Consider the following 27,163-nt stretch of genomic DNA (forward strand, 5'->3'; position numbering starts at 1 on the left):
TGCAAACTTACTAACTGTACCTCTTATGCTCGCATCCAAATCATTTATGTAAATGACAAAAAGTAGAGGGCCCAGCACCGATCCTCGTGGCACTCCACTGGTCACAGGCCTCCAGTCTGAAAAACAACCCTCTACCACCACCCTCTGTCTTCTACCTTTGAGCCAGTTTTGATCCAAATGGCTAGTTCTCCCTGTATTCTGTGAGATCAAACCTTGCTAATCAGTCTCCCATGGGGAACCTTGTCGAATGCCTTACTGAAGTCCATATAGCTCGCATCTACTGCTCTGCCCTCATCAATCTTCTTTGTTACTTCTTCAAAAAAACTCAATCAAGTTTGTGAGACATGATTGCCCATGCACAAAGCCATGTTGACTATCCCGAATCAGTCCTTGCCTTTCCAAATACATGTACATCCTGTCCCTCAGGATTCCCTCCAACAACTTGCCCACCACCGAGGTCAGGCTCACTGGTCTATAGTTCCCTGGCTTATCTTTACCACCCTTCTTAAACAGTGACACCTCATTTGCCAATCTCCAGTCTTCTGGCACCTCACCTGTGACTATCGATGATACAAATATCTCAGCAAGAGGCCCAGCAATCACTTCTCTAGCTTCCCACAGAGTTCGTGGGTACACCTGATCAGGTCCAAGATAGGGTGGGACTTTTTTCACTGGAACGTGGGAGGTTGAGGGTTGACCTTATAGAGGTTTATAAAGTCATCAGGGGTGTAGATACAGAGACTTTTCCCTAGCGTGGGGGAATTTCAAGGCTAGGGGGCATATTTCTAAGGTGAGAATAGACATGAGGGACAATTTTTTTTATACAGAGAGTGGTCCATGTGTTGAATGAACTGCCAGAGGAAGTGGTGGATGCAAGTACAGTTACAAAGTTTAAAACACATTTGGATATGTTCATGAATATGAAAGGTTTGGAGGGATATGGGGCAAACACAGGCAGGTAGGACTAGTTTGGGATCATGGGTGGCATGGACTGGTTGAACTGAAAGGTTTGTTTCTGAGCTGAATGACTATGACTCTATGATTATACTAACAACAATTGGGTTTGGCTACCTGGCTACTTAGAGGAGAAAGTGAGGACTGCAGATGCTGGAGATCAGAGCTGAAAATGTGTTGCTGGAAAAGCGCAGCAGGTCAGGCAGCACCCAAGGAGCAGGAGAACGTCGATTCCCCTGCTCCTTGGATGCTGCCTGACCTGCTGTGCTTTTCCAGCAACACATTTTCAACCTGGCTACTTAGAATGGTACCACCAATCCTTCTTCCTGTATTGGTCCAGATTTAGTAGTTGGTGCTGAAGGATGAACCAAAACTATTGCGAGTTAGAGTCAGAATTGTACAGCACGGAAACAGGCCCTTCGGTCCAATTCGACAATGCTGACCAGATATCCCAATCCAATCTAGTCCCATTTGTCAGCACTTGGCCCTATCCCTCTAAGCCCTTCCTATTGATAAACCCATCAAATGTTGTAATTGTACCAACCTCCACCACTTCCTCTGGCAGCTCATTCCAAACACACACCATCCTTTGTGTGAAAACATTGCCCCCTTAGGTCTCTTTTAAATATTTCCCCTCTCACCCTAAATCTATGCCGTCTACTTCTGGTCTCCCCCCACCTTAGGGAAAAAGACTTTGTTTATTTACCCTTTCCATGCCCCTCATGATTTTTTAAACCTCTATGAGGTCACCCCTCAGCCTCCAACGCTCCAGGGAAAACAGCCCCAGTCTATTCAGCTTCTCCCTATAGCTCAAATCCTCCAACCCTGGCAACATCCTTGTAAATCTTTTCTGAACCCTTTCAAGTTTCACAACATCCTTCGTATCGGGGGGAGACCAGTATTGCACACAATATTCTAAAAGTGTCCTAACCAATGCCCTGTACAGCTGCAACATGACCTCCCAATTCCTATACACAATACAATGACCAGTAAAGGAAAGCATACCAAACACTTTCTTTGCTATTCATTGCTTCACTACCTATTGTTTTGCAAGAGAATGTGGTTTATTTCTTTTCTGTAACTGTACAAAAGTTATAGCAACTAAAGGGGGTGTAGGTGCAGAGGGAGCTGGGTACACATATGTGCAGGTCATTGAAGGTGGCAGTACAGGTGGGGAGAGCAGGAAATAAAGCAGACAAGTCCTGGGCTTTATTAATAGGGCATCTTGTACAAGAGTGGGGAGGTCATGTTGAATTTGTACAAGATCATTGCTTAACTTCAGCTGGGGTATTGTGTATAGTTGTGGGCCACACTAGGATGTGGTGAGAGAAGGTGCAGAAATGATTTACAGGATTGGTTCCAGGAATGAGAAACCACAGCTCTGGGGACAGATTGAAGAAGGGGAGACTGTCTTCCTTGGAGAGAACGAGGCTGAGAGGAGATCCGATTGAGGCTTCCAACATTGTGAGTGTCCTGGTCAGTGCAGATTGGGTGTTTCCGCGCGTGAAAGAAACAAGAGTGAGATGGCACAGATTGAAAATGATGTGGAAATGAAAGAAGGGTGATGTGAGGGAAAACAAAACTCTCTCACACAGTTAGGGTCTGAAATGCACTGCCTGAAAATGTGGTGGAGGAAGGATCTATTGAGGCATTCAGGATGGTATTGATGACTATTCAAATGGTATACAGGCATGTGGAGAAAAGGTAAGAGGTTAACAATGGGGGATAGAACTAGTGCAGGAACGATGGATTGAATGGCCTCCTGCTACACTATATTCTGTGATTAACTCTGAGACATATGAACTGTTACTAAGAGGAGGGAAGGAAGACATGTCAGTTTCTATGAGGCCATCATCTGCCAAACTCTAACTGCTCATTGCTTCACACATTCACTACATTATCTCTCAGAGAGAGGGAAGTCTCAGTTTAATTCAGATCAACACTTATACATCCATTGCCTTATACAATACAAACATCATCAGAGAACTTTCCAAACTGTATCGAATATATTGCATAGAAAGAGACCATTAGGCCCATTGAGTTTGCATTGACCCTCCAAACAGCATCCCATCCTATCCTTATTAACTGCCAACTTGGGAATAAGATGAGGAGATGAATCCGGAAAGCACGCTTCATGTTTTGTTGTATGTTTCTGGATTTCTCCCCCCTGTGCAATTTCCCATGGCCAATCCACCTAGCCTGTACAGCAGGAGGAAACCCACGCAGACACAGGGAGAATGTGCAAACTCCATACAGACAATCACCCAAGGGTGGAATCGAACCCAGGTTCCTAGTGCTATGAGGCAGCAGTGCTAACCACTGAGCCACCTTGCCACCCGGGGAGACACTGCGACAATGGCAAGGTCCTGACAACAGAATGGAGACGGGCTGCGGCTCGATGATGCTACATTAGGGAGACGTTCCAAAGTTCGGCTTGAACTGCCTGGCGAGAGCGAGAAACAAATGCTGCACCTCCTGTCTGGAGGTTTCGAATCATGTTCCAGTTTATAAAATCATGGATAGCATAAATAGACAAGGTCTTTTCCCTGGGGTGGGAGAGTCCAGAACTAGGGGGCATAGGTTTAGGGTGAGAGGGGAAGATATGAAAGGGACAACTTTTCCACACTGAGGGTGGTGCGCGTATGGAATGAGCTGCCAGAGGAAGTGGTGGAGGTTGGTACAATCTAAAAGGCATCTGGATGGGTATATGAATAGGAAGGGTTTAGAGGGATATGGGCAAAGTGCTGACAAATGGGACTAGATTAAGTTAGGATATCTGGTTGGCATGGATGAGTTGGACTGAAGGGTCTGTTTCCGCGCTGCATGACTCTATGACTCTAAGGGGCATTGAGGAAAGCAGATTTAATAAGGCAAATGCCACTTTTCCCCATTGCATGGCCCCTGGTTTTTCGGAGGCACTCTTTGGACTGGCAAGCTTTGGTCTCAAAGAGATACAAACAGAGGTATGGACTCAGGCATGACTTCCTCAGATTGTGAAGGGGAAGAGAAAAATGCACATTTGTTGGACGATCAAAAGGGTGAAAGGAATAAGTCTGAGCCAGTGAGAGGGAAATGGGAATGAGAGGAAATATCTCAGCTTCTTTGAGTCTGAACAATTCAATCAGGGTTGACCCGTGTCTTAATTTATATTCCCCACCTCATCACTGTAATTAATATCCTTGATTTACAGGCAGCTATCAGAAACCACGCTTTGAAACAAAATGACATAGGATTACTGACTGGTTACAGAGGTGGATGCTGTCTTGATCTGATAGCCAGTCGATTCAGTCAGGAAATAATTGTTGAGAGTCGACTTCACCAAATCCATGGTCAGATTCTCCCGCTGCTTCTCTGTAACTCGGAAGTCTATCCAGAAGTAAGCCAACAGGCTACCTTTACTGTCGGGGCAGACCAGAAACAGTAAATAATTAAAAAGTTCATGGATCCTGTTGCCGTAATCCAATCTGAATTTTAAGGAAGAAAAAGACTCGCAAATGATTCAACAACCAAGTTGCATTCACGTAGCACCTTTAACATCCATAGGTATATGACAGGAGCATCAGCAGGCCACATTTGAGCCACATGGTGTGACATTAGGGCAAGTGGTTAAAAGCTTGATCAATTAAATGGTGGGTGTGAGGAGCATCTTAAACAGAGAGAAGGAGCTCAAGAGGACTAGGAAGGGAATTGCAGAGCAGAGATCTGAAGCAGATGAAGACAAAGTGAAGATCTGATGGCATGGTAGCTCAATGGTTAGCACTGTTGCCTCACAGCTCCAGGGATCCAGGTTTGATTCCCACCTTGGGCGACTGTCCATGTGAAGTTTGCATGTGTTCTCCGTGTCTGCCTGGGTTTCCTCCCACAGTCCAAAGATGTGCAGGTTGGGTGGATTGGCCATGTTAAATTGACCATATTGTTCAGGGATGTATAGGCTAGATGCATTAGTCAGGGGAAATGTAGACTAATAAGGTAGGGGAATGGGTCTGGGTGGGTTACTCTTCACAGGGTCAGTGTGGGCTTGTTGGGCCAAAGGGCATGATTGCACACTGTAAGGGTTCCCTATAAACAAACCATAGAATAACAGTGCAGATAAGCTATTGGGTCTGTACTGACCCTCTGAAGAGCATCCCACCACTCACCCTGTAATTAACATAGTTAATCCACCTAACCTGCGCACTACCAGACAATTTCCCATGGCCAATCCACAGAGCCTACAAGTCTTTGACCTGTGGGTGGAAACCAGAGCAAATCCAGACAGAGATGGGAAGAACATGCAAACTCCATGCAGACAGGGTGGAATTGAACCCAGGTCCCTGGCGCTGTGAGGCAGCAGTGCTAACTAACCAGACAGCTAACCATAGCTTGTGATTAAGCTGACCCTTTACAAGGGCCTGAGGTGCGGAGTCATCTATTGACATGAAAAAACACAAAGATGTTTAGCAGGAGTAAATACCCAAAGATTCCCAAAGAGTCACTCTTTTACCAAGCATGCTGAACAGAGAGGTGACCAAGCTTGGAGGAATTTTCCTTCTCCTAAATTTGGACGTGCTGGTCTTGGACTGGGGTGTACAAAGATAAAAATCACACAACACCAGGTTATAGTCCAACATGTTTATTTGGAAGCACTAGTTTTCGGAGCATCGCTCCTTCATCAGGTGGTTGTGGAACAGGACCAGAAGAATTTATTGCAAATGTTTACAGTGTGATGTCACTGAAATTATATATTGAAAAAGACCTGGATTGTCTGTTAAGTCTCTCATCTTTTAGAATGACCATGTTGGTTTCAGTTCTTTCATATGCAAATCATAAAACTTTTTTAAAGTTACATTCTCAAGTGCACTTTAACGATTGGTCAGGTAGGCGAAAGTGAGGGCTGCAGATGCTGGAGATTAGAGTCCAGAGTGTGGTGCTGGTAAAGCACAGCAGGTCAGGCAGCATCCGAGGAGCAGGAGAGTCGACATTTTGGGGGCAAAGGCCCTTTAACAGGAATGAGACTGGGAGCCTCGGGGGTGGAGAGATAAATGGGAGGCAGCGGGAGGGGCTGGGGGTGGGGTGGGGGGGGGAAGGTAGCTGAGAGTGCAATAGGTGGATGGAGGTGGGTGTAATGGTGATAAGTTGAAATGAGGGTGAAGCGGATAGGTGGGAAGGAAGATTGACAGGTGGGACAGGTCGTATGTGGATGGTGCTGAGCTGAAAGGTTGGGACGGGGGTAAGGTGAGGGGGGGGGGGGGGAAGGGGAAATGAGGAAACTGGTGAAATCTACATTGATACAATGGGGTTGGAGGGTCCCGAGGCGGAAGATGAGGCGTTCTTCCTCCAGGCGTTGGGTGTTAATCGAGTGGCGATGGAGGTGGCCCAGGACCTGCATGTCCTTAGCAGAGTGGGAGGGCGAGTTAAAGTGTTCAGCCACGGGGCAGTGGGATGGATTGGTGCGGATGTCCCGGAGATGTTCTCTGAAGTGCTCTGCGAGAAGGCGTCCAGTCTCCCCAGTGTAGAGGAGACCGCATCGGGAGCAACGGACACAGTAAATGAAGTGCAGGTGAAATTTTGATGGATGTTGAAGGCTCCTTTGGGGCCTTGGACGGAGGTGAGGGAGGTGGTATGGGCGCAGGGTTTGCAATTCCTGTGGTGGCAGGGGAAGGTGCGGGAGGGGAGGGTGGGTTGTTATGGGGCATGGACCTGACGAGAGGAGGGAACTGTCTTTACAGAAAGCAGATAGGGCTGGGAAGGGAATTATATCACTGGTGGTGGGGTCCATTAAAGACCACAATTTCCCCTCCCATGTGGTTGATGATGCCCTCCAGTTCATCTCATCCACTTCCTGCAACTCCACCCTCGCACCACCCACGCCCCACCCCCCCAACAACTGCAATAAGGACAGAGTCCTCCTGGTCCTCACCTTCCACCCCACCAACCTCCATATATATCGCATCATCCTCCGCCATTTCTGCCACCTACAAATGGACCCCACCAACAGAGATATAGTTCCCTCCCCACTCCTATCCGCTTTCCACACAACAATCAACAGAAAGGAGTGTTCCCTCCTAGTTGGAGAACACTTCAGTGGTCCAGGACATTTGACCTTGGACCTTCGGGTGACCATTCTCCAAGGCAGATTTTGGGACAGGCAACAACGCAAAGTGCCTGAGCAGAGGCTGATAGCCAAGTTCGGTATCCATGGGGATGGCATCAACCAGGACCTTGGGTTCATATCACACTACAGATGACCCCATTGCACTATACACACACACAGACAGACGGACACAGACACACACACAAAGACACAGACACTCCTACACACACATAGTCCTACACACACTCACTCCTACAGACACAGACTCCTACAGATCCATACACTCACACGGACACTCTCATACACAAGCTCTCTCTCTCATACACTCCCACACACACACACCCTCTCACAGACCTTTACACCTTTACACACTCACTCACACACATGCACACACACAGATATAAGTTTGTAGAGTGAATTTTAACTTGCAGAATTACATTTTATTTTACTCAAAAACTGCATGAATCCATGTAAGCTTCTGTAAACCTGTTTTTTAGATTAGGATCAGATTGAACATTGTGACACAGACAGCCTTACACAGGGCACCTCACACCTTCAATACATTACCTGGGCCAACATGACACCAATTGTTAAAGTTCACTTGAGAATGTAACTTTTAAAAAGTTCTGTGATTTACATATGAAAGAACTGAAACCAAAATGTTCATTCTAAAAGATGAGAGATCTAACAAACAATCCAGGTCTTTTTCAATATATCATTTCAGTTACATCACACTGTAAACTTTTGCTATAAATTCTGTGTCTTATGATCTTATCCTCATCTGATGAAGGAGCAGCGCTCCGAAAGCTAGTGCTTCCAAATAAACCCGTTGAACTACAACCAGGTGTTGTGTGACTTTAGACTTTGACCACCAATCTAACACTGGCACCTCCACAACTTGATTGATCGAGGGTGCGAAACACACAAATGAGTTGGACATAAAACATGTGTCTCTGTGAAGTTATGAGTTTCCAACTCCGATTATTCATCATCGGTGTGGACCTAGTTGTCTGGTGGCTTTGGTAGTTGGCTCGAAGCTAACACATTTATGAAACGGTTTCCTTACCCAAAAGTGAAGACCCTTGACTTGTTGTAGTACGACTTGATGTCTGACGAGGTGAAAGCTTCTTTGACCTAAGAGAGAAACGTTTGCACCAAACTTAGCCAATCATTCTTTTCATGTGATGATAGGGTTTAATGTTTATATAGCTCAATGTGCCCTAACACTCTATGAGGACGTTGGAACCTCAACAACACAGAGCAAGAAGTTCTGTAGCCTTACCATCGTGCATAGTCTGTTATGAAAGACTGTGTAAAGGTACAGGCAGACCCTGGGGGTACGCGGGCTCAGTGGTTAGCACTGCTGCCTAACAGTGCCAGCCACATGGGTTCAATTCCACGCTTGGGTGACTGTTTGTGTTGAGTTTGCATGTTCTCCCTGTGCCCTGTGTGGGTTTTTTCCCAACGATGTGCTGGTTAGGGGAATTGACCATTCTAAACTGCCCACTGTGTCCAGAAATATGCAGGCTAGGTGGGTTAGGCATGGGATACGCAGGGTGATTGGGTGGGATGCTCCTCTTCAGAAGGTCAATGTGGGCTGAATGGTCTGCTTGGATACTGTAGGGATTCTACGGTTCTATGACCCTGGGTCGTGAATGGAGTCTGCATGCAGGACAGAAGAGGAAAGCAGCTGTCTGTAAGTCCAGCCAATGTTTGCTTGCTGGGTTTTCAAAACTACATCCCTGTGTGGGATTGCGTTTGTAAGTACGAACATTTGAAAGTCAGATCGTTGCGAATCGGGACCCCCCCCCTCATAGCTGAGAACGTGTACAAACATCTGAAGTATCCACATTAGAACAGCTCCATTCTGGTGTTAGGATAGTTTAGTCTTGGCATGAACCCCTAGTAAACTCCAGGTTAGTCCTAACATCTCTGAAATCATAATTACCTATACATGTATCAAGACAACTAGATTAAACCTGAAGTAAACACAGATATTGCTGATAAAGCTCAGCAGGTCAGGCAGCATCTGTGGAGAGAAATCAGAGTTAACATTTAAGGTTGAGTGACGCTCCCTCAGTTCTGTTTTACAGCATCCGGAGTGCTTTCAGTTTTTATTAGATGAATCCTTAACTTATCTTTTCAAACTTATTTGTGGGACAGGACCATTACTAGCTAGGCCAGTCTTTATGGACCATAGAGAGGTTAACGTTCACCCGCAGTACATTCAGGAGTCACACAGACCAGAGGAAGGACATTAACAAACCAGATGGCATGCATGTTTATGGGCGGCAAGGTGGCTCAGTGGTTAGCACTGCTGCTTCACAACACCAGGGACCTGGGTTCGATCCTAGCCTCAGGTGACTGTCTATGTGGAGCTTGAACATTCTCCCCATGTCTGCATGGGTTTTGGTTTCCTCACACAATCCAAAGAGGTGCAGGTCAGGTGAAGTGGCTGTGCTAAATTGCCCATTGTGTTAGTGAATTAGTCAGGGGTAAATGTAGGGGAATGGGTCTGGGTGGGTCACTCTTCAGAGGGTCAGTGTGGACTTGTTGGGGCGAAGGGCCTATTTCCACACTGAAGGGAATCTAATCTGAAACCAGGTTACTTATTCCAGATGCTGACTGATTTGAGACTACACCGGGGTAGGATTTGAACTCATCTTGGATAATTAATCTTGGATACTGAAATACTAGCCCAGCCTCATTCCTGATGAAGAGCTTATGCTCAAAACGTTGATTCTCCTGCTCCTTGGATGCTGCCTGACCGGCTGTGCTTTTCCAGCATCACACTTTCATCAGTGAGTATACCACCAAGCCAGTTTATCACCCTATCAGTACCACACACTCACTTTCCTAGTCTTCACATCTCCTAAATGTTGATAATTGACTCCAATCAGCAAACTTTCTCTAACAGCAAAGTGACGTTAAAAGTTAAAACCGGTGAACTTTGTGTTTCAGTTAAAAATAAAAGCAACCAATCGTATACGGTTTTATAAGCTCACCTGTTTACCAACTTCCTTCATCTCTGTTTCAAACGTGTCAGTTGCTTTGTCTGCATAATTGCTGTTAAAATCTTTGTTCGTTATGCACAGGCCAGCCACAAAGTTTACCGGATATTTGGGATGGTCGACCTTCGGCTTTTCAACTGAGAAGACGATGAAAGAGAAAGTTTCTGTTAGCATGTTACTGGGTGTGAATGGTTGATTGGTGATTGACGTGGGCACCATAAGACCATAAGAAACAGGAGTGGTAGTCAGGCCATTCGGGCCATCGAGTCCACTCAGCCATTCAGTCATGGCTGATGGGCATTTCAACTCCACTTACCCACACTATCCCCATATCCCTTAATTCCTTGTGAGATCAAGAATTTATCAATCTCTGCCTTGAAGACGTTCAACGTCCCAGCCTCCACTGCACTCTGTGGCAATGAATTCCACAGGCCCATCTCTCTCTGACTGAAGAAATGTCTCCTCATTTCCGTTCTAAATTGGCCCCCTCTAATTCTAAGGCCATGGGCCCTAGTATCCCCGCCTGACGGAAACAATTTCCCAGTATTCACCCTTTCTAAGCCATGAATTATTTTGTAAGTTTCTATTAGATCTCCCCTCAATCTTCTAAACTCTAATGAATACAATCCCAGGATCCTCAGCCATGTCAATGACTTCAGTCCAGTTCAGTGTTCCCAGGATCCTCTTTGATGCCACACTTGGTCAAAACTCTGGCTGGATGTTGAAGGCAGTTGTATAGTCATCCAGCACAGAAACAGACAGACCCTTCAGTCCAAACAATCCATGTCGACCATAATCCCAAACTAAACTAGTCCCACGGGCCTGCGCTTGGCTCATATCACCCCAAACCTTTCTTATTCATAAATGTATCTAAATGTCTTTTGAATGTTATTACTGTATCTGCATTCACTAGTTCCTCGGGATGATCATTCCACTCACTGTGTAAAAAAATTGCTTCTTATTCTTTTTAAAATCCTTCTCTTCTCACCTTAAAAATGTACGCCCTAGTCTTGAAATCCCCCAGTCGAGGGAAAAGACACCTGCCATTCATCTTCTCTATACCCCTCATGCTTTTATAAACCCCAACAGGTCACCACTCAACCTCCCATGCTCCAGTGAAAAATGTCCCAGCCTCTCCTTATAACTCAAACCCTCCATTCTCTCCACGCTTCAGGGCTAGCTTATCTCTCCACGCTTCAGGCTCACTGCCTTTATTCCTGATAAAGGGCTTTTGCCCGAAACGTCGATTTCAAAGCTACTTGGATGCTGCCTGAACTGCTGTGCTCTTCCAGCACCTCTAATCCAGAATCTGGTTTCCAGCATCTGCAGTCATTGTTTTTACCTCCATTCCTGGCAACATCCTGGTAAATCTGTTCTGAACCCTCCCCAGCTTAATGTCCTTCCTGTAATTCAATTCTTGATTTAAATGGGAATCGACGGTTATGAGGAAAGAAAGTGGAGTTGAGATCAAGACCAGAATGACAGAGCAGCTGGGCTGGAACAGCTCGGCTAGGGGGAGTGGTTAGATTTGGAGTACTGTTCTTAACCAATGCCATACATCACATGCCTGAGATATAACTCTGCTAAAATAGCAGCTTAAGATGACAACAGGGAAATATCTGATGGGAGACATGATAAAGGAGTAGAAAATTATCATACAGTAAGGAAAAAAGTTCATTATAGTAGGAGATTTTCTAATCATAGGATGTGAATTTAATCTCCAATCGCCTTTTTTTCCATCTGGCATGGTGGCTCAGTGGTTAGCACTGCTGTCTCACAGCAGCAGGGTCCCAGGTTCAATTCTAGCCTTGGACGACTATCTGTGTGGAGTTTGCATATTCTCCCCATAGTTCCCTCAGGGTGCTCTGGTTTCCTCTCACAATCCAAAGATGTGCAGGCCAGCTGAATTGGCCATGCTAAATTGCCCGTAGTGCGAGGTGCATTAGCCAGAGGGAAATGGGTCTGGGTGGGTTACTCTTCAGAGGGTCAGTGTGGACTGGTTGGGCTGAAGGGCCTGAATCTAATCTAAAACAAAAAGTATTGAAAGTAAAGTTAATCTCAGTAATAGTGACTATGACTACCATTGTCACTTGTTGTGAAAAAAAAACAACTGGTTCACTTGACTCTGTTAGGGAAGGAAATCTACCATCCTTAACTGGCCTGACCTATATGTGACTCCAGGCCCTCAGAGATACAGTTCTTAACTGCCCTCTGAAATTGGCCTCTCAGGTCAAGGGCAATTAGGGTTGGGCATTGAAAGCTGGCCTTGTCATCACAACACATGAAAGAGTAAAGAGGCAACATTTCTCCAACAGCCCAGAGAGCAGTTCTTCAGGATATAATTGGTTAACCACTTAGGATCTATTAAACTTTCAGTAAATGTTCTTTTGAATACAATTATCCCTATTCATACTTTTCATCTCCCTTCCTTCCCCCACTGTCATTAGCAAAAAAACACTCTTTAATATCTCTGCCATATCTTCACATTTAGTAAGAATTAGACCAATGGGCCCATCAGATCTATACTGGTATTTATTTTCCAAATGAGCATTCTCCCAACCCTCTTCCTCGAACCTCACCAATATGTCCTTCGATACCTTTCTCCTCTATCTACTTATTTGGTCTGCTCCTTCAATCCCACTTCACTCAACTCAATTAATTATTAACATACATGGGAATCTGGGGGGTGTGGGGAACAGATGGGAAAGTAGAGTTCAGACCAAGATCAGATCAATCACGACCTCATTGAAAGGTGGAATGGACTTGAAGAGTCGAAAGCACTTCTCTGCTCTTAAATCTTCTATTCTTATTAAGTACTCTCTGTGGTAGCAAGTTCCAGAAACTTTTCCTGAATTCCTCTTTGGATATATCAGTCTACTACTGAGCTGTGGTGCTGTTCAGAGGCTGTTTAGCCTATGTTTGAGACATAGATACGGTGGATAGTCAGAGACTTTTTTCCCAGGGTTGACGTTTCAATGACAAAGGGGCACACGGCCAAGATGAGGAGGGGGGAAAGTTTAAGGGAGATGTGCAAGGGACGTTTTTCACGCAGGGATTGGTAGGAGCCTGGAATGCACTGTCAGAAGGGATGGTGGAAGCAGGCACTTTGGTGACATTGAAGAGGCATCGGGATGGTTACATGAATAGGGAAGGTGTAGAGGGATAGGGACTGAATCTATGGCCCCAGAACATGAGGCAGGACCTGTGGATTACTCCCTAACTAGCACATCATGAGGCTTGAATGATTAACATAGTTAACCTGGTGTAGCCACCATTTGTGATATGAAGGCACTGCTGTTACTGAGAGTTCAGAATTGTCAACCTGGACTGATGCATTCCCAGAGAATCCCCCCCTTGACTGACATTCCATCTAAACTGTGTGGCGTGCACAGCCACAGCATGGTTCAATGCATTCTCATTGGTGTCGGCATGGCGATGGTGGCATTGACCTCTAGTTCCCCAAGCTATCATTTTTTTTAGTTTAGTTAGGGCCTGGTGATCAGCACAGACTTGGAGGGCTGAAGGGCCTGGCGTGTTCTGTACTTCTATTTTTTTCTTGTTATTTGTTCTATCAAGTCATACAGTCATACAGCACAGAAAACAGACTCTTCAGTCCAACTCTGTGCCGACAAGACTTCCTGATCCCGTTTGCCAGCATGCCCTGTGAACCCTTCCTATTTATATACCCACCCAGATGCCTTTTAAAATGTTGTAATTGTACCAGCTTCCCACCACCCCGTCTGGCAGCTCATTCCATGCCCTGCCATAATCTTGCAAACCTCAAAACAGGTCAGTCCTTCATTGGAGAATAAAGTCGCAGCTTGTTCAGTCATTCCTGATGGCGATAACCTCTCCATTCTCATCTCAGTCTTAGAAATGGCTTTGCCAATTTCTCTGGTGTAGCTAAATTCTTTTATAATATGGACAGGAGGATTGCTTGTAATGCTGGAAGCAAGATCTAACCAAGGCTTGACACAAGATTGATATACCTCCTCTCATGTTCTGTCTGTTGCGTGCACAATCCTGCCAATGTAAACCACAATAATTTTGGGAAAGCAAATCTTAGCAGGACTTATAAACTTAATGGTAAGGTCCTAGGGAGTGTTGCTGAACAAAGAGACCTTGGAGTGCAGGACATAGCTCCTTGAAAGTGAAGTCGCAGGTAGATAGGATCGTGAAGGCGGCATTTGGTATGCTTTCCTTTATTGGTCAGAGTATTGAGTACAGGAGTTGGGAGGTCATGTTGCGGCTGTACAGGACATTAGTTAGGCCGCTGTTGGAATATTGCATGCAATTCTGATCTCCTTCCTATCGGAAAGATGTTGTGAAACTTGAAAGGGTCCAGAAAAGATTGACAAGGATATTGCCAGGGTTGGAGGATTTGAGCTATAGGGAGAGGCTGAACAGGCTGGGGCTGGTTTCCCTGGAGCGTCAGAGGCTGAGGGGTGACCTTATAGAGGTTTACAAAATTATGAGGGGTATAGATAGGGAAAATAGACAAAGTCTTTTCCCTGGGGTCAGGGAGTCCAGAACTAGAGGGCATAGGTTTCGAGTGAGAGGGGAAAGATTGAAAAGAGACCTAAGGGGCAACTTTTTCGCATAGAGGGTGGTACATGAGCTGCCAGAGGATGCGGTGGAGGCTGGTACAATTGCAACATTTAAGAGGTATTTGGATGGGTATATGAATAGGAAGAGTTTGGAGGGATATGGGCCGGTGCTGGCAGGTGGGACTAGATTGGGTTGGGATATCTGGTCGGCGTGGACAGGTTGGACCAAAGGGTCTGTTTCCATGCTGTACATCTCTATGACTCTATGACTCCATGAGTCATGGATCCTCCAGGATTGACCAGGAAACTCCAGTGATTAAAGTTTAATATCCTGGATACTGCTGTATATAAAAATCTGGAGGTAACTCTCCCGGAATATTAAACAAAGTCTTATAGCTTTCTCATTTTCTTTTCATTTATTAATTAAAAATATAAGATTGTAGAATGGTTACCACACAGAGGAAGGCCATTCAGCCAGTCAGGACAATACTACTTTTCTGAAACCCTTCCCTGTGTTAGGAGTGCTAAATACAGCACAACATCCAGTTGGCATGGCTGTTCAGTGGTTAGTATTGCTGCCTCACAGCATCAGGGACCCAGATTTGATTCCACCCTCAGGTTACTGTCTGTGTGGAGTTTGCACATTCTCTCTGAGTCTGTGTGGAGTTCCTCCAGGTGTTCTGGTTTCCTCCCACAGTCCAAAGATGTGCAGGTTAGGTGGATTGGCCGTGGTAAAATACTGGGTCATAGGGATAGGGCAGAGAGCAGGATGCTCTTCAGAGGCCATTCAGCCCATTAATTCCATATTGATTATCCAAAGAGCATTCCACCCTCCTACCTAATCCCTCTAAGCCTGCATTTCTCATGGATAATTCACCTAACCTGCACAACTTTGGACTGTGGGAGGAAACTGGAACACCCAGACACAGGGAGAACGTGCAAACTCCACACAGACAATCGCCAGAGGCTGGAATCGAACCCAGGTCCCTGGCAATGTGAGGTAGCAGTGCGAACCACTGAGACACCCACCTCTGAGGTAGGGACACTAGTATTGCACCACAACAGGAGGCATTAGTAAACTAGATGGGGCTAGAATTGCCCTGTATTTTGAATACAGGCTTTAATTAACCAAATTTGAATTCCACCAGTGGGATTTGAATCTGTGGCCCCAGAGCGTGAGGCAGCACCTGTGGATTACTCCCTAAGTAGCACAATCATGAGGCGTGAATGATTAACATGGTTAACCATTTGTGATAGGAAGGCGCTGCTGTTACTGAGAGTTCAGAATTGTCAACCTGGACTGATGCATTCCCAGAGAATCCCCTTCTTGACTGACGTTCCCTCTAAACTGTGCAGCGTGCACAGCCTCAGCATGGTTCTGTGCATTCCCATTGGTGGTCGGCATGGCGATGGTGGCATTGACTTCCCGTTCTGCAAGCTATTGCCATGCAAGAAAAAAAATTCGAGGGAAGGCTGCTCTTGCCTCCAGCAGGCTGCCCCGGGCCAAACAGCCATTTCCCAGACATTTTGACAATTGAGCGAGAATATAATCTTTTTGTTTTGTTTATAAATGTTGCTATGATTTGCTTTTACCTGGATGGGGCTTGGGGCAGGGACTCTGGAGAATAACCTTTCACCTGTGGAGACTCTGGCTCAATCTCAGAAGGATGTCAGCCCCAAGACATTCAGCTGTGCTCCTGCCCCAGTGTCTCACGGTCAACAAGAGAGTGGGACAAATCACCAACAAGGGAGCTGTGTTATTTTGGTGCCGAGAGGTTGTCAAGTCTCTCTTGCTTATCGGTTACCACGGCCACGCAACCCCCGATGGGCCTGTCAGGTTTACTTTAGCGATTGATGCCCAGTGATTTGCACCTGCTCTCTACACCCCTGTGGGATCCCTTCGCTTGTTTATCCCACAACATGGCATGACAAACAGAACCAACGTCCACTGGCGTTGAAAACAACCAACACAGCATAAGCATCCCTGCCATTGGCCGGGCTTACTGTGAAAATATTTATTCAGTTGTGACTGAAATAAAACTTACGTAGCAGCATATGAGAACATAGAACATAACAGCACAGTACAGGCCCTTCAGCCCTCGATGATGCACTGGCCTGTGGAACCAATCTGAAGCACATCTCACCTACACTATTCCATTATCATCCGTATGTTTAACCAATGACCATTTGGAGCTTTTATATATTTGCATTCTATGATATTGCCTGAACTTTGCCCCTCACTCAAGCCGTTGTCCACCAAATGTAGAAATTCTCACTCTTGTTTTCAAATCCCTCCGTGGCCTCCCCCCTTCCCTGTCTCTGCTACCCCCTCCTCTGCAACTTGCTGGGTCAAGATCCTGGAATACCCGCTGTAAGGGCATTGTGGGGCAGCTCAGTGGTTAGCACTGCTGCCTCACAGCGCCAAGGACCCAGGTTCGATTCCAGCCTCGGGCGACTGTCTGTGTGGAGTTTGCACATTCTCCCTGTGTCTGCGTGGGTTTCCTTCGGGTGCTCCAGTTTCCTCCCACAGTCCAAAGATGTGCAGGTCAGGGTGAATTGGCCATGGGAAATTACCCATAGTGTTAGGTGCATTAGTCAGGGGTAAATGTAGATTTGTAGGGGAATGGGTTTAGGTGGGATACCCTTTGGAAGGTCAGCGTGGACTTGTGATCGCGTTTTTTTTATTAGATTACTTACAGTGTGAATACAGGCCCTTCGGCCCAACAAGTCCACACCAACCCGAAGTGCAACCCACCCATACCCATTCCCCTACATTTACCCCTTCACCTAACACTACGGGCAGTTTAGCATGGTCAATTCACCTAACCTGCACATTTTTGGATTGTGGGAGGAAACCGGAGCACCCGGAAGAAACCCACGCAGACATAGGGAGAATGTACAAACTCCACACAGTCAGTCGCCTGAGGCGGGAATTGAACACGGTCTCTGCTGCTGTGAGGCAGCAGTGCTAACCACTGTGCCACCGTGCCGCCCCTAGGGCCAAAGGTCCTGCTTCCACACCGTAGGGAGTCTTTCTATTGTTTAACCCACATTGGGTGGACTGCAGTGGTTCAATCTAGTTACATGACACTATAATGCTATAAATTTTGTGTCTTATGATCCTGCCCAACTAGCTACCTGACAAAGGAGCAGCGCTCCGAAAGCTAGTACTTTCAAATAAACCTGTTGGACTATAACCTGGTGTTATGTGGTTCAAGAAGGCAGCTCACTACTATCTCTTCAAGGGTCAACTGGGGATGGGCAATAAATGCTGGCCCAGCCAGCGATTCCCATGTCTCGTGAATGAATAAGAAACAAGACACCAGCACTTTCCCAGTTCTGGCTTCCTCCCCCATGTAGGTTAGACAGGGTGCAGAAAGGGTATTCCCTCTGGCTTTAGAGACTAGAACCAGTGGAAGTAGCCTCAGAATAAAAGGCAAATCATTTAGGATTGAGGTGAGGAGGAAGGTCTTCTTGGGTGGATCTTTGGAATTTTCTATCCCAGACGTTTGTGGAAGCCTACACATTCAGTCGTTCAAGACAGAAGCTGATCGCTGTTTAGTTGCTAATGCCATCAAAGTGAATGGAGGTAGTGCAGGCAAATCACATTGAGCGGCATTAGGAGCGATGGTCTCAAAAGTGAAGCAGGCTCGAGGGGCTGAATAGCCCACTTTTACTCCAATACTGCAATGTCCCACCATTGATAGCTGTGTTTTCATTCATTAAGACTCAAAGATCGGGCATTCTTCTCTCTAAAACTCTTCTTTTCTTCCTTTAAGATACACCTGTGAATGTTTTCAGCAGGGTTTTTGGTTATGTGGGTGAATATCTCCAGGGGGAAGGTTTGCAGGGGGGTATTTTCCTCTGCTTGAAAAATTGGGGGTGAGGGTTTTTCACTGACTTTGTACCTGGCTGCCCCCTTTAGTGAGGAACTGTCCTTAACAAGGGGAGAGAATGGGACCTCTGCCCATTTGGGGACAGGAAATCTCTCTCTCATGAACTCCTGGACCATTAGATTAGATTAGATTCCCTACAGTGTGGAAGGATTAGCCAGAGCCAAAAAAAACAACTGCAGATCCAAAGTAGACCAGGAGGAGGCTGGAAGAACACAGCAAGCCAGGCAGCGTCAAGAGGTGGACAAGTCAACGTTTTGGACATGACCTTTCTTCAGGGCCAGCCGTGCTATATGCTCAGCAGCATTGAAGCAAATGGTGGCCACTGCTGGTATTTCAAGCAGTTCTGAGCAGAATCACGGAATGCTGACACAGTGTGGAAAAAGGCAGTTCAGACCATCTGGTCTACAGCGTCCCACCCAAACCCCGACTCCATCCTATCCTGTAACCCCACATTTCCCATGGCTAACCCACCTATCTGCATATCCCTGGACACAACTGGCAATTTAGCATGGCCAAACCATTTAACCTGCACATCTTTGGACTGTGGGAGGAAACCCATACAGACGCGGGGAGAATGTGTGTCCTCCACACAGGCAGTCACCCAAGGGTGGAGTCGAACCTGGGTCCCTGGTGCTGTGAGGCAACAGTGCTGGCCACTGAGACAACATGCCGCCCAGAAGGGGGATGTCACCCAGACATAAAGTAAGGGCTGCTTGGTGAGGGGTGAGGGGTGGGTGAGGGTTGGGGATTTGAGCAGATGAGATACCCCTTCAATCTTCCTGCTTTTCATCCTTTGTCTACCTTCACTAGATTTCCTAGGCACGTGTATTACTGCAGCATTGGCAGAAATAGGACATTAACTGGCAATGTAAGGGCCCCAATAAGCCAAAGGGGTGGGCAGGGTGGCCAATACTTCACCGCAACCCTTCAGGCTGTGGGAGGGAAGGTGGTGGACTGGTCACTGGCTTTATTCAATATACAGCCCCTTCCCCCCACTTTCAAATATGATGATGGTGTGGGGGTGGTGGTTGGGGGTGTGGAGTGCATAAATTCACTCTGGCACAATATCACATTTTTGCTATAGTGTAGAAAGATGGCCATTCAGCCCATTGTACCCGCACTGCCACTCAGAATATTCTAACCCGGTGTCACCCTCCTGCCCTTTCCCCATATCCCTGCACATTGTTTCCAGCCAAGTTATCCTTCATAGCTCCTTTGGATGCCTCCACTACACTTCCAGGCAGAGCAATCTAGACTCGGACCGCTCGTGGAGTCATAGAGACGTACAGCACGATAACAGAACCTTCGGTCCAACTCGTCCATGCCGACCGGATATCCTAAACTGATTTTCCTGATCCTCGGAAGCTGCCTGACCTGCTGTGCTTTTCCAGCACTATTCTAATCTTGACTCTAATCTCCAGCACCTGCAGTACCCACTTTCGCCTAACAGGTTCCCTCGTCCACCCTACCCAGAGCCCTCATGATTTTAAGAATCACTTTCAGATCTCCTCTTTACATTCTCCTCTTCAAGGGGAACAGCTCCAAATTCTTCAATTTATCCTCATACGTGAAGTGTATTGAAACCATTCCTGTAAATCTCTCCTGAACTCTCTTAAAAACATCCAAAGCCTTCCTATAATGCGGTGGCCAGAGATGTATACAGGATTGCAGCTGAGGTCAAACCAGTGTCTTGTACCAGTTTCACAAAGCCTCTCTGCCCTTGGACTTTATGCCTCTATTTATGAAGCCTGCAATATCAAATGCTTTACTTACATAAAATAAAATACTCTTCCAATGGAGTGTTACCAGACTTGAAATGTTAACACTTCTTACATAGATATTGCCAAACCTGCTGAGGTTCTCCAGCAATTTCTGTTTTTGTATGCTTTCTTTACAGCTCTTTCCATCTAAAGTACTGTCTTTATTGACTAAGGTTTACAGATACTCAGTTCTATTTGCTCCAGCGTACCCATTAGAGCAGCACCCTGTGTTTTGTATCATCTCACCGCGGGTGTATGTGAGCCCTCACCGCGGGCGTGGGTGAGCCCTCACCGCGGGCGTGGGTGAGCCCTCACCGCGGGCGTGGGTGAGCCCTCACCGCGGGCGTGGGTGAGCCCTCACCGCGGGCGTGGGTGAGCCCTCACCGCGGGCGTGGGTGAGCCCTCACCGCGGGCGTGGGTGAGCCCTCACCGCGGGCGTGGGTGAGCCCTCACCGCGGGCGTGGGTGAGCCCTCACCGCGGGCGTGGGTGAGCCCTCACCGCGGGCGTGGGTGAGCCCTCACCGCGGGCGTGGGTGAGCCCTCACCGCGGGCGTGGGTACGGCCTCACCGCGGGCGTGGGTACGGCCTCACCGCGGGCGTGGGTACGGCCTCACCGCGGGCGTGGGTACGGCCTCACCGCGGGCGTGGGTACGGCCTCACCGCGGGCGTGGGTACGGCCTCACCGCGGGCGTGGGTACGGCCTCACCGCGGGCGTGGGTACGGCCTCACCGCGGGCGTGGGTACGGCCTCACCGCGGGGGTGTGTGCAAGGCCTCAATGCGGGTCCGTGTGTAAGGCCTCATGGCGGGTCGGTGTAACGCCTCACTGCGGGTGTGTCTTGGTATTTGTGTATCTTGCGATATACTTCACCTCGCGTAGGTACACTGCCCCAGTGTGGGGTACACCGCCCCAGTGTGGGGTACACCGCCCCAGTGTGGGGTACACCGCCCCAGTGTGGGGTACATCCTCTAGTTTTCTGCCCACTGTCCAGACAATTCTTAAGTTGGTTATATAAGGTGCTGTATCTTGGAAAGGCAAATCAGGGTAGGACTCATACACTTTGCGGTAAGGTCCTGGGGAGTGTTGCTGAACATAGAGACCTTGTAGTGTAGGTTCATATTTCCTTGAAAGTGGAGTTGCAGTTAAACAGGACAGTCAAGAACATGTTTGGTATGCTTGCCTATATTGGTCAGTGCATTCTGGGCTCCCTGCTGTAGAAAGATCTTGTTACATTTGAAAAGGCTCAGAAAAGCTTGACAAGTACGTTGCCAGGGTTGGAGGATTTGAGTTATAGGGAGAGGTTGAACAGGCTGGGGCTATTTTCCCTGGAGTGTCGGAGGCTGAAAGGTGACTTTATCGAGGATTATATAATTATGAGGGGCATGGATAGGGTGAACAAGGTCTTTTCCCTGGGATGGGGGAGTCCAGAACTAGAGGGCATAGCTTTAGGGTGAGAGGGGAAAGATATAAAAGGGACCTAAGGGGCAACTTTTTCACAGAGGGTGGTGCGTGTATGGAATGAGCTGCCAAAGGAGTGGTGGAGACTGGTATAATTATAACATTTAAAAAGCCTGGATGGGTATATAAATAGGAAGGGTTTAGAGGGATATGGGCCAAATGCTGGCAAATGGGACTAGATTAATTTGGGATATCTGGTTGGCATGGATGAGTTGTACTGAAGGGGCTGTTTCTGCGCTGTACATCTCTATGACTCTAATGGGAATGGACTCTTTACTATTAAATGGGAGAAACAGCTGGATCACTTACTCAGGAAGTACCAGAGGGCAATTCCAGTGATGACCATAATCACAACGATAAGCACAAAGGACACGATGATTATTGTCCTCCTGCCAGTCCCTGCCGGTTTTGTCGGTATAATCACCTGGAAGATAAAAGACAAAAAGATGACCATTTTTGACACAGCAATGTTTATAATCACTCAGGTAGCTTCAGACTCATTGTACAGTCAGTCAGTAACCAACCGGGAACTCCAGTTTCGACTCCAGGACACATCAACCACCCTGGGGGAACACACCTCAAAAGGTGCATCAAAGGAAAGATCGTATTTTTATTTCCCCTGTCTCCTGCATTTATTGCAATATTTCTGAGACGGGGGAAAGGAGGATGGTTGACAGCCAAGAAACATTTCTTTTTAATTCAGTCACAGGATGAGGGCATCAGTATTTATTGCCCATCCCAGAGAGCAGTTAGGAGTCAACCACATTGCTGTGGGTCTGGAGTCACATGCAGGCCAGAGCAGGCAGGTTCATAGATTCATACAGAGCGGAGAAGGCTGTTCGGCCCATTGAGTTTGCATTGACGTAGCTACTACTAAACGTGTGCTCATCCCAATTTCCTGTGCTTGTCCCAAATCCCTGAATGTTATGATATTTGAAGTTCTCATCCAAATCTTTTGTCAAGATTTCCAGCCTCCACTACCTTCGCAGGCAGTGCATTGCAGATTCCTACCACCCACTGAGTGGAAAGGATTTTTTTCCCAAAATACCCTCTGAATGTCCTTCCCCATACCCTAAAAGTATGCCCCTGTAGTAAATGATCCCTCAACCAAGGGGAACAACTGCTCTCTATCCTGTCCACACCCCTCATAATCTTACACACCTCAGTCATGTCCCCCCTCCTCAGTCTTCTCTGCTTTAAAGAAAACAATCCAAGCCTATCAAGTCTCTTTATAGCTCAATCGCTCCAGCCCAGGCAATATCCCCTGTACTAGGAGAAAGTGAGGACTAATCAGAATCGAGAGGGTGGTGCTAGAAAAGTACAGCAGGTCAGGCAGCATCTGAGGAGCAGGAGAATCGATGTTTCAGACATAAGCCCGATTCTCCATATCCTCTGTACCCCCTCTAGTGCTGTCACATCCTTCCTGTCGTGAGGTGACCAGAACTTCACACAGTACGCCAGCTGGGGCCTGAACAACGCTCTGTACAACTCCAACATTACCTTCTTGCTCTTAGATTCTACGCCACGACTAATGAAAGCAAGTGTCCCATCAGCCTTTCTAACTATCCCATTCACATGCTCTGCCCACTTCAGGAAAGGATGGCAGTTTCCCTCCCTAAAGAGCATTAGTGAACCAGATGGGTTTTTTCCAACAATCAATTCAGGGTCATCATTAGACTCTTAATTCCAGATGTTTGCTGAAGTCAAATTTCACCATCTGCTGAGGCAGGATTTGAACTGTTAGAAAGAGAAGCAGCCCTTCGTTCCTTTAGGGGAAGTGATGGCCTAGTGGCATCATTGCTGGGCTGTTAACCCAGAGACCCAGGTAAGGCTCTGGGCTGAGGGGTGACCTCAGAGGTTTTATAAAGTCATGAGGGGCATGGTTAGGATAAATAGACAATGTCTTTTTCCTGGGGTGGGGGAGTTCGGAACTAGAGGGCATAGGTTTAGGGTGAGGGGGAAGGATATAAGAGGTATATCCTGGAGGATATAAGGGGCTACTTTTTCATGTAGAGGATGGTACGTGTTTGGAATGAGCTGTCAGAGGAAGTGATGGAGGCTGGTATAATTACAACATTTAAAAGGCATCTGGATGGTATATGAATAGGAAGGGTTTAAAGGGATACTGGCTGGGTGCTGGCAAATGGGACTAGATTAGGTTGGAATATCTGGTCAGCATGGACAAGTTGGACCGAAGGGTCTGTTTCTGTGCTGTACATCTCTATGACAAGAACAAATCCTGTGACCAGAAACCAATTCCACAACACCCACATTTTTCAGTGTGTGTGTGTGTGTGTGTGTGTGTGTGTGTGTTAGAGTTTTAACTTTTAGAGTTATACACCAATGCTCGTAATTGTTTACCTTTAGCTAGAGTGTAATTACTTGTGATTAATAGAAATTCTTGTGAAGTACAGAAACCTAGTCCATGTTTTCTGTCAACATGGCTCAGAAAGTCAGTCACATGGATGGAAGGCTCTCACAGATGAATTTGTAAGACCACACCGCACTGTTACAAAGAGGAGCATGGATGCTCTCTATCATTGTGTCCATTGGTGGGGAAATGGTAACAACACTAGACAAATAATTCAGGGGCTCGGACTAATGTAAATAGGTTCAAATCCCGCCAAGAAACCTAGTGGAATTTAATACCAATTAATTAACACACCTGGGTAATATATTTAACCAAAGAAATAGTGATGATAAAATCATGGAAAAAAGAACCATCTGGTTTCCTGATGTTGCTTATCCATATTATCCTTCTTATCAAGGATAACTTATCCCTTATTCAGCTCAGTAAGGCTCCCTAAACACCACTTTGCGAGCCAGTAACCTGTACCATCTAGAAGGCAAGGGCAGTAGACACATGGGAACACCACTGTCTGCAAGTTTACCCCCAAAACCCAGACACCACCATCCTGACTTGGAACAATTTAACCTATCCTTCATTGTCTCCAGGTCAAACTCCTGGAATCCTGACTCCCTGGTGGTTGTATCCATATCACGTGGACTGCATTGGTTCAGGAAGGCCGCTCACTACCATCTTTCCTTTTGTTACTACACGAAGCACATGTGGAATTTGTACTCAGTGAAGAAATGTGCTGAAATAAAGTACATGTGAATAGTACAATAAAACCCCTAAATCCGCAGATTCGGTTTCCGTGGTTTTAGTTATCCTGCGGTTTACTGTGGCTCGAAAATATTACATGGAACAATCCAGAAATAATTCCAGAGGGTTACCGGGGAGGTCAATTTAAATGATAGGATTCGCTACTATCCGCGGTTTCCGACATCCGCTGTAGATCTTGCAATACATCATCCGCGGATACGGGAGGGGACACCTCTACTTGCTGTTTGGAAGTGCAACACATGGAAACATTGAAGTTTATTAACATGCTACATGAATGATAGAAAACCATCTCACACTATTAATTCCCTCCTGTACTGACAAGCCTGGTCTGAGCATAGAGTCATAGGGTCAGTTTCTGTGCTAAATGACCCTTCGGTCCAACCAGTCCATGCCGAACATAATCCCAAACTAAGTCCCACCTGCCTGCTCCTGGCCCATATCCAGCCAAACTTGTTCATGTACTTCTCTAAGTGTCTTTTAAACATTGTAACTGTACCCACATCCACCCCTTCCTCAGGATGTTCATTCCACACACGAACCACCCTCTATGTAAAATAGTTGCCCCTCATGGCTTTTTCAAATCTCTCTGCTCTCACCTTAAAAATGCTCCCCCTCCACCCCTCCAACTTGAAATCCCCCATCTGAGGGAAAGGACACCTGCCATTAACCCAATAGAAGAACGAACAACACGGCACAGGAACAGGCCCTTCGGCCCACCAAGCCTGCGCTGACACATTTTGCCCTTCCACACTAAAACTGCCTTCACTTGCAGGATCTGTATGCCTCTATTCCCTTCCTATTCATATATTTGTCCAGATTTTTCTTGAATGCTGCTATTGTGCTTCCACCACTTGTCTGGCAGCGTGTTCCAGGCACTTAGCACCCTTTGGCACTGAGTATGGGTGGCCTGGTGGCTCAGTGGTTAGCACTGCTGCCTCACAGCACCAGGGACCCAGGTTCAAATCCAGTCTCGGACACACAGACTGTCTGTGTGGAGTTTGCACATTCTCCCCGTCTCTGTGTGGGTTTCCTTCATGTGCTCCGGTTTCCTCCCACAGTCCAAAGATGTGCAGGTTATGTGGATTGGCCATGCTAAATTGCGCCATAGTGTTCAGGGATGTGTAGGTTAAGTGCATTAGTCAGGGGTAAATGTAGAGTAATAGGAGAGGGGACTGGGTGGGTTACTCTTTGGAGAGGTTGGTGTGAACTTGTTGGGCTGAAGGGCTTGTTTCCACACTGTAGGAATTCTATTCTATTCTTTGCGTGAACAAGTTGCTTCTTTTAAAATCCACCCCCTTCCCCCACTACCCAGCACCTTGAACCTGTGTCCCCTAGTAACTAACCCCTCTACCCTGGGAAAAAGCCTCGGGCTTCTCACTCTATCCACGCCATTCACAATCTTATAAACTTCTATCAGGCCGCCCCTCAACCTCCTGCGTTCCAGTGAAAACAAACCCAGTCTATCCAACTGTTCTTTGTTGCTAAAATCCCTCATATCACGCAACATCCTGGTAAACCTTTTCTGTACCCTCTCTAAAGCATCCACATCCTTCTGGTGGTGTGGTGACCAGAATTGTACACGATATTTCAAACATGACCTCACTAAAGTCCTATAAAGCTGCAGCTGTCTATATCCCTCATGATTTACAAACCTCGATAAGGTCACCTCTCAACCTCCTCCACTCCAGTGGAAAAAATCTCCCAGCCTTTCTTTCTAACATATTGTGAGGCAGGCATTGGAAAGAGGTCCTTACATCTTATACAACACTTTTTATGATCTTTGGGTGTCTTTAGACGCTTTGCATTAGCACAGTCTGGAAATGAAGAAATCAAAGTGTGCATATCTAGCAAGGACTGACCAATCACTTTGCAATAGTGACGCACGCAATCTGTTTGCGGTGCTGAACATTGCGATGAACATTAGACCTCTCTCCGGGCAGAATTCTCCTGCTCTTCTTGCACTATCTTTGGTTCTGATTCAATAAATTTACCCACCAGGACCATTTGAGTCACGAGTTCAAGTAACAAACTACAATTGTCTTCTCAACAGCAGTTATGGATGGTCAATAAATGCTGACCCAGCCAGTGATGCCCACATCCAGTGAACAAATTTAGAACTGCTGCCCTTGTCCTCCACAATGGGAGGTGTTGTGGGCTGCTGAAAGAGACTTGGTAACTATGTTTTGTAATGGTATATGCTTCTGCAACCCTGCACTATTGGTGAATAGAGTTCCAAATCTCAGATCCACAAGAACTGAAAGTGATTCTAAACTCATAAAAAAACTATATTATCTTGTTTAACTTTTAAACTGGATTTTGGGAGATCAGATGTTAAGGA

At 46.6% G+C, this 27,163-nt stretch overlaps 1 protein-coding gene across 1 annotated transcript in view; it reads right to left on the reverse strand.

The window, feature by feature from the left end:
* Positions 1 to 27,163, reverse strand: part of tmprss6 (transmembrane serine protease 6) — a 90,200-nt gene that overhangs the window by 48,991 nt on the left and 14,046 nt on the right. The window contains exons 2-5 of the mRNA XM_072588639.1: positions 22,008 to 22,122; positions 10,033 to 10,175; positions 8,094 to 8,161; positions 4,195 to 4,352 (exon numbers count right to left, since the gene is read on the reverse strand). Coding sequence (XP_072444740.1) covers positions 4,195 to 4,352; positions 8,094 to 8,161; positions 10,033 to 10,175; positions 22,008 to 22,122 — 484 coding nt within the window. The remainder of the gene's footprint in view (positions 1 to 4,194; positions 4,353 to 8,093; positions 8,162 to 10,032; positions 10,176 to 22,007; positions 22,123 to 27,163) is intronic.

Source organism: Chiloscyllium punctatum, chromosome 18 (assembly GCF_047496795.1).
Source record: "Chiloscyllium punctatum isolate Juve2018m chromosome 18, sChiPun1.3, whole genome shotgun sequence".
NCBI lineage: Eukaryota > Metazoa > Chordata > Chondrichthyes > Orectolobiformes > Hemiscylliidae > Chiloscyllium > Chiloscyllium punctatum.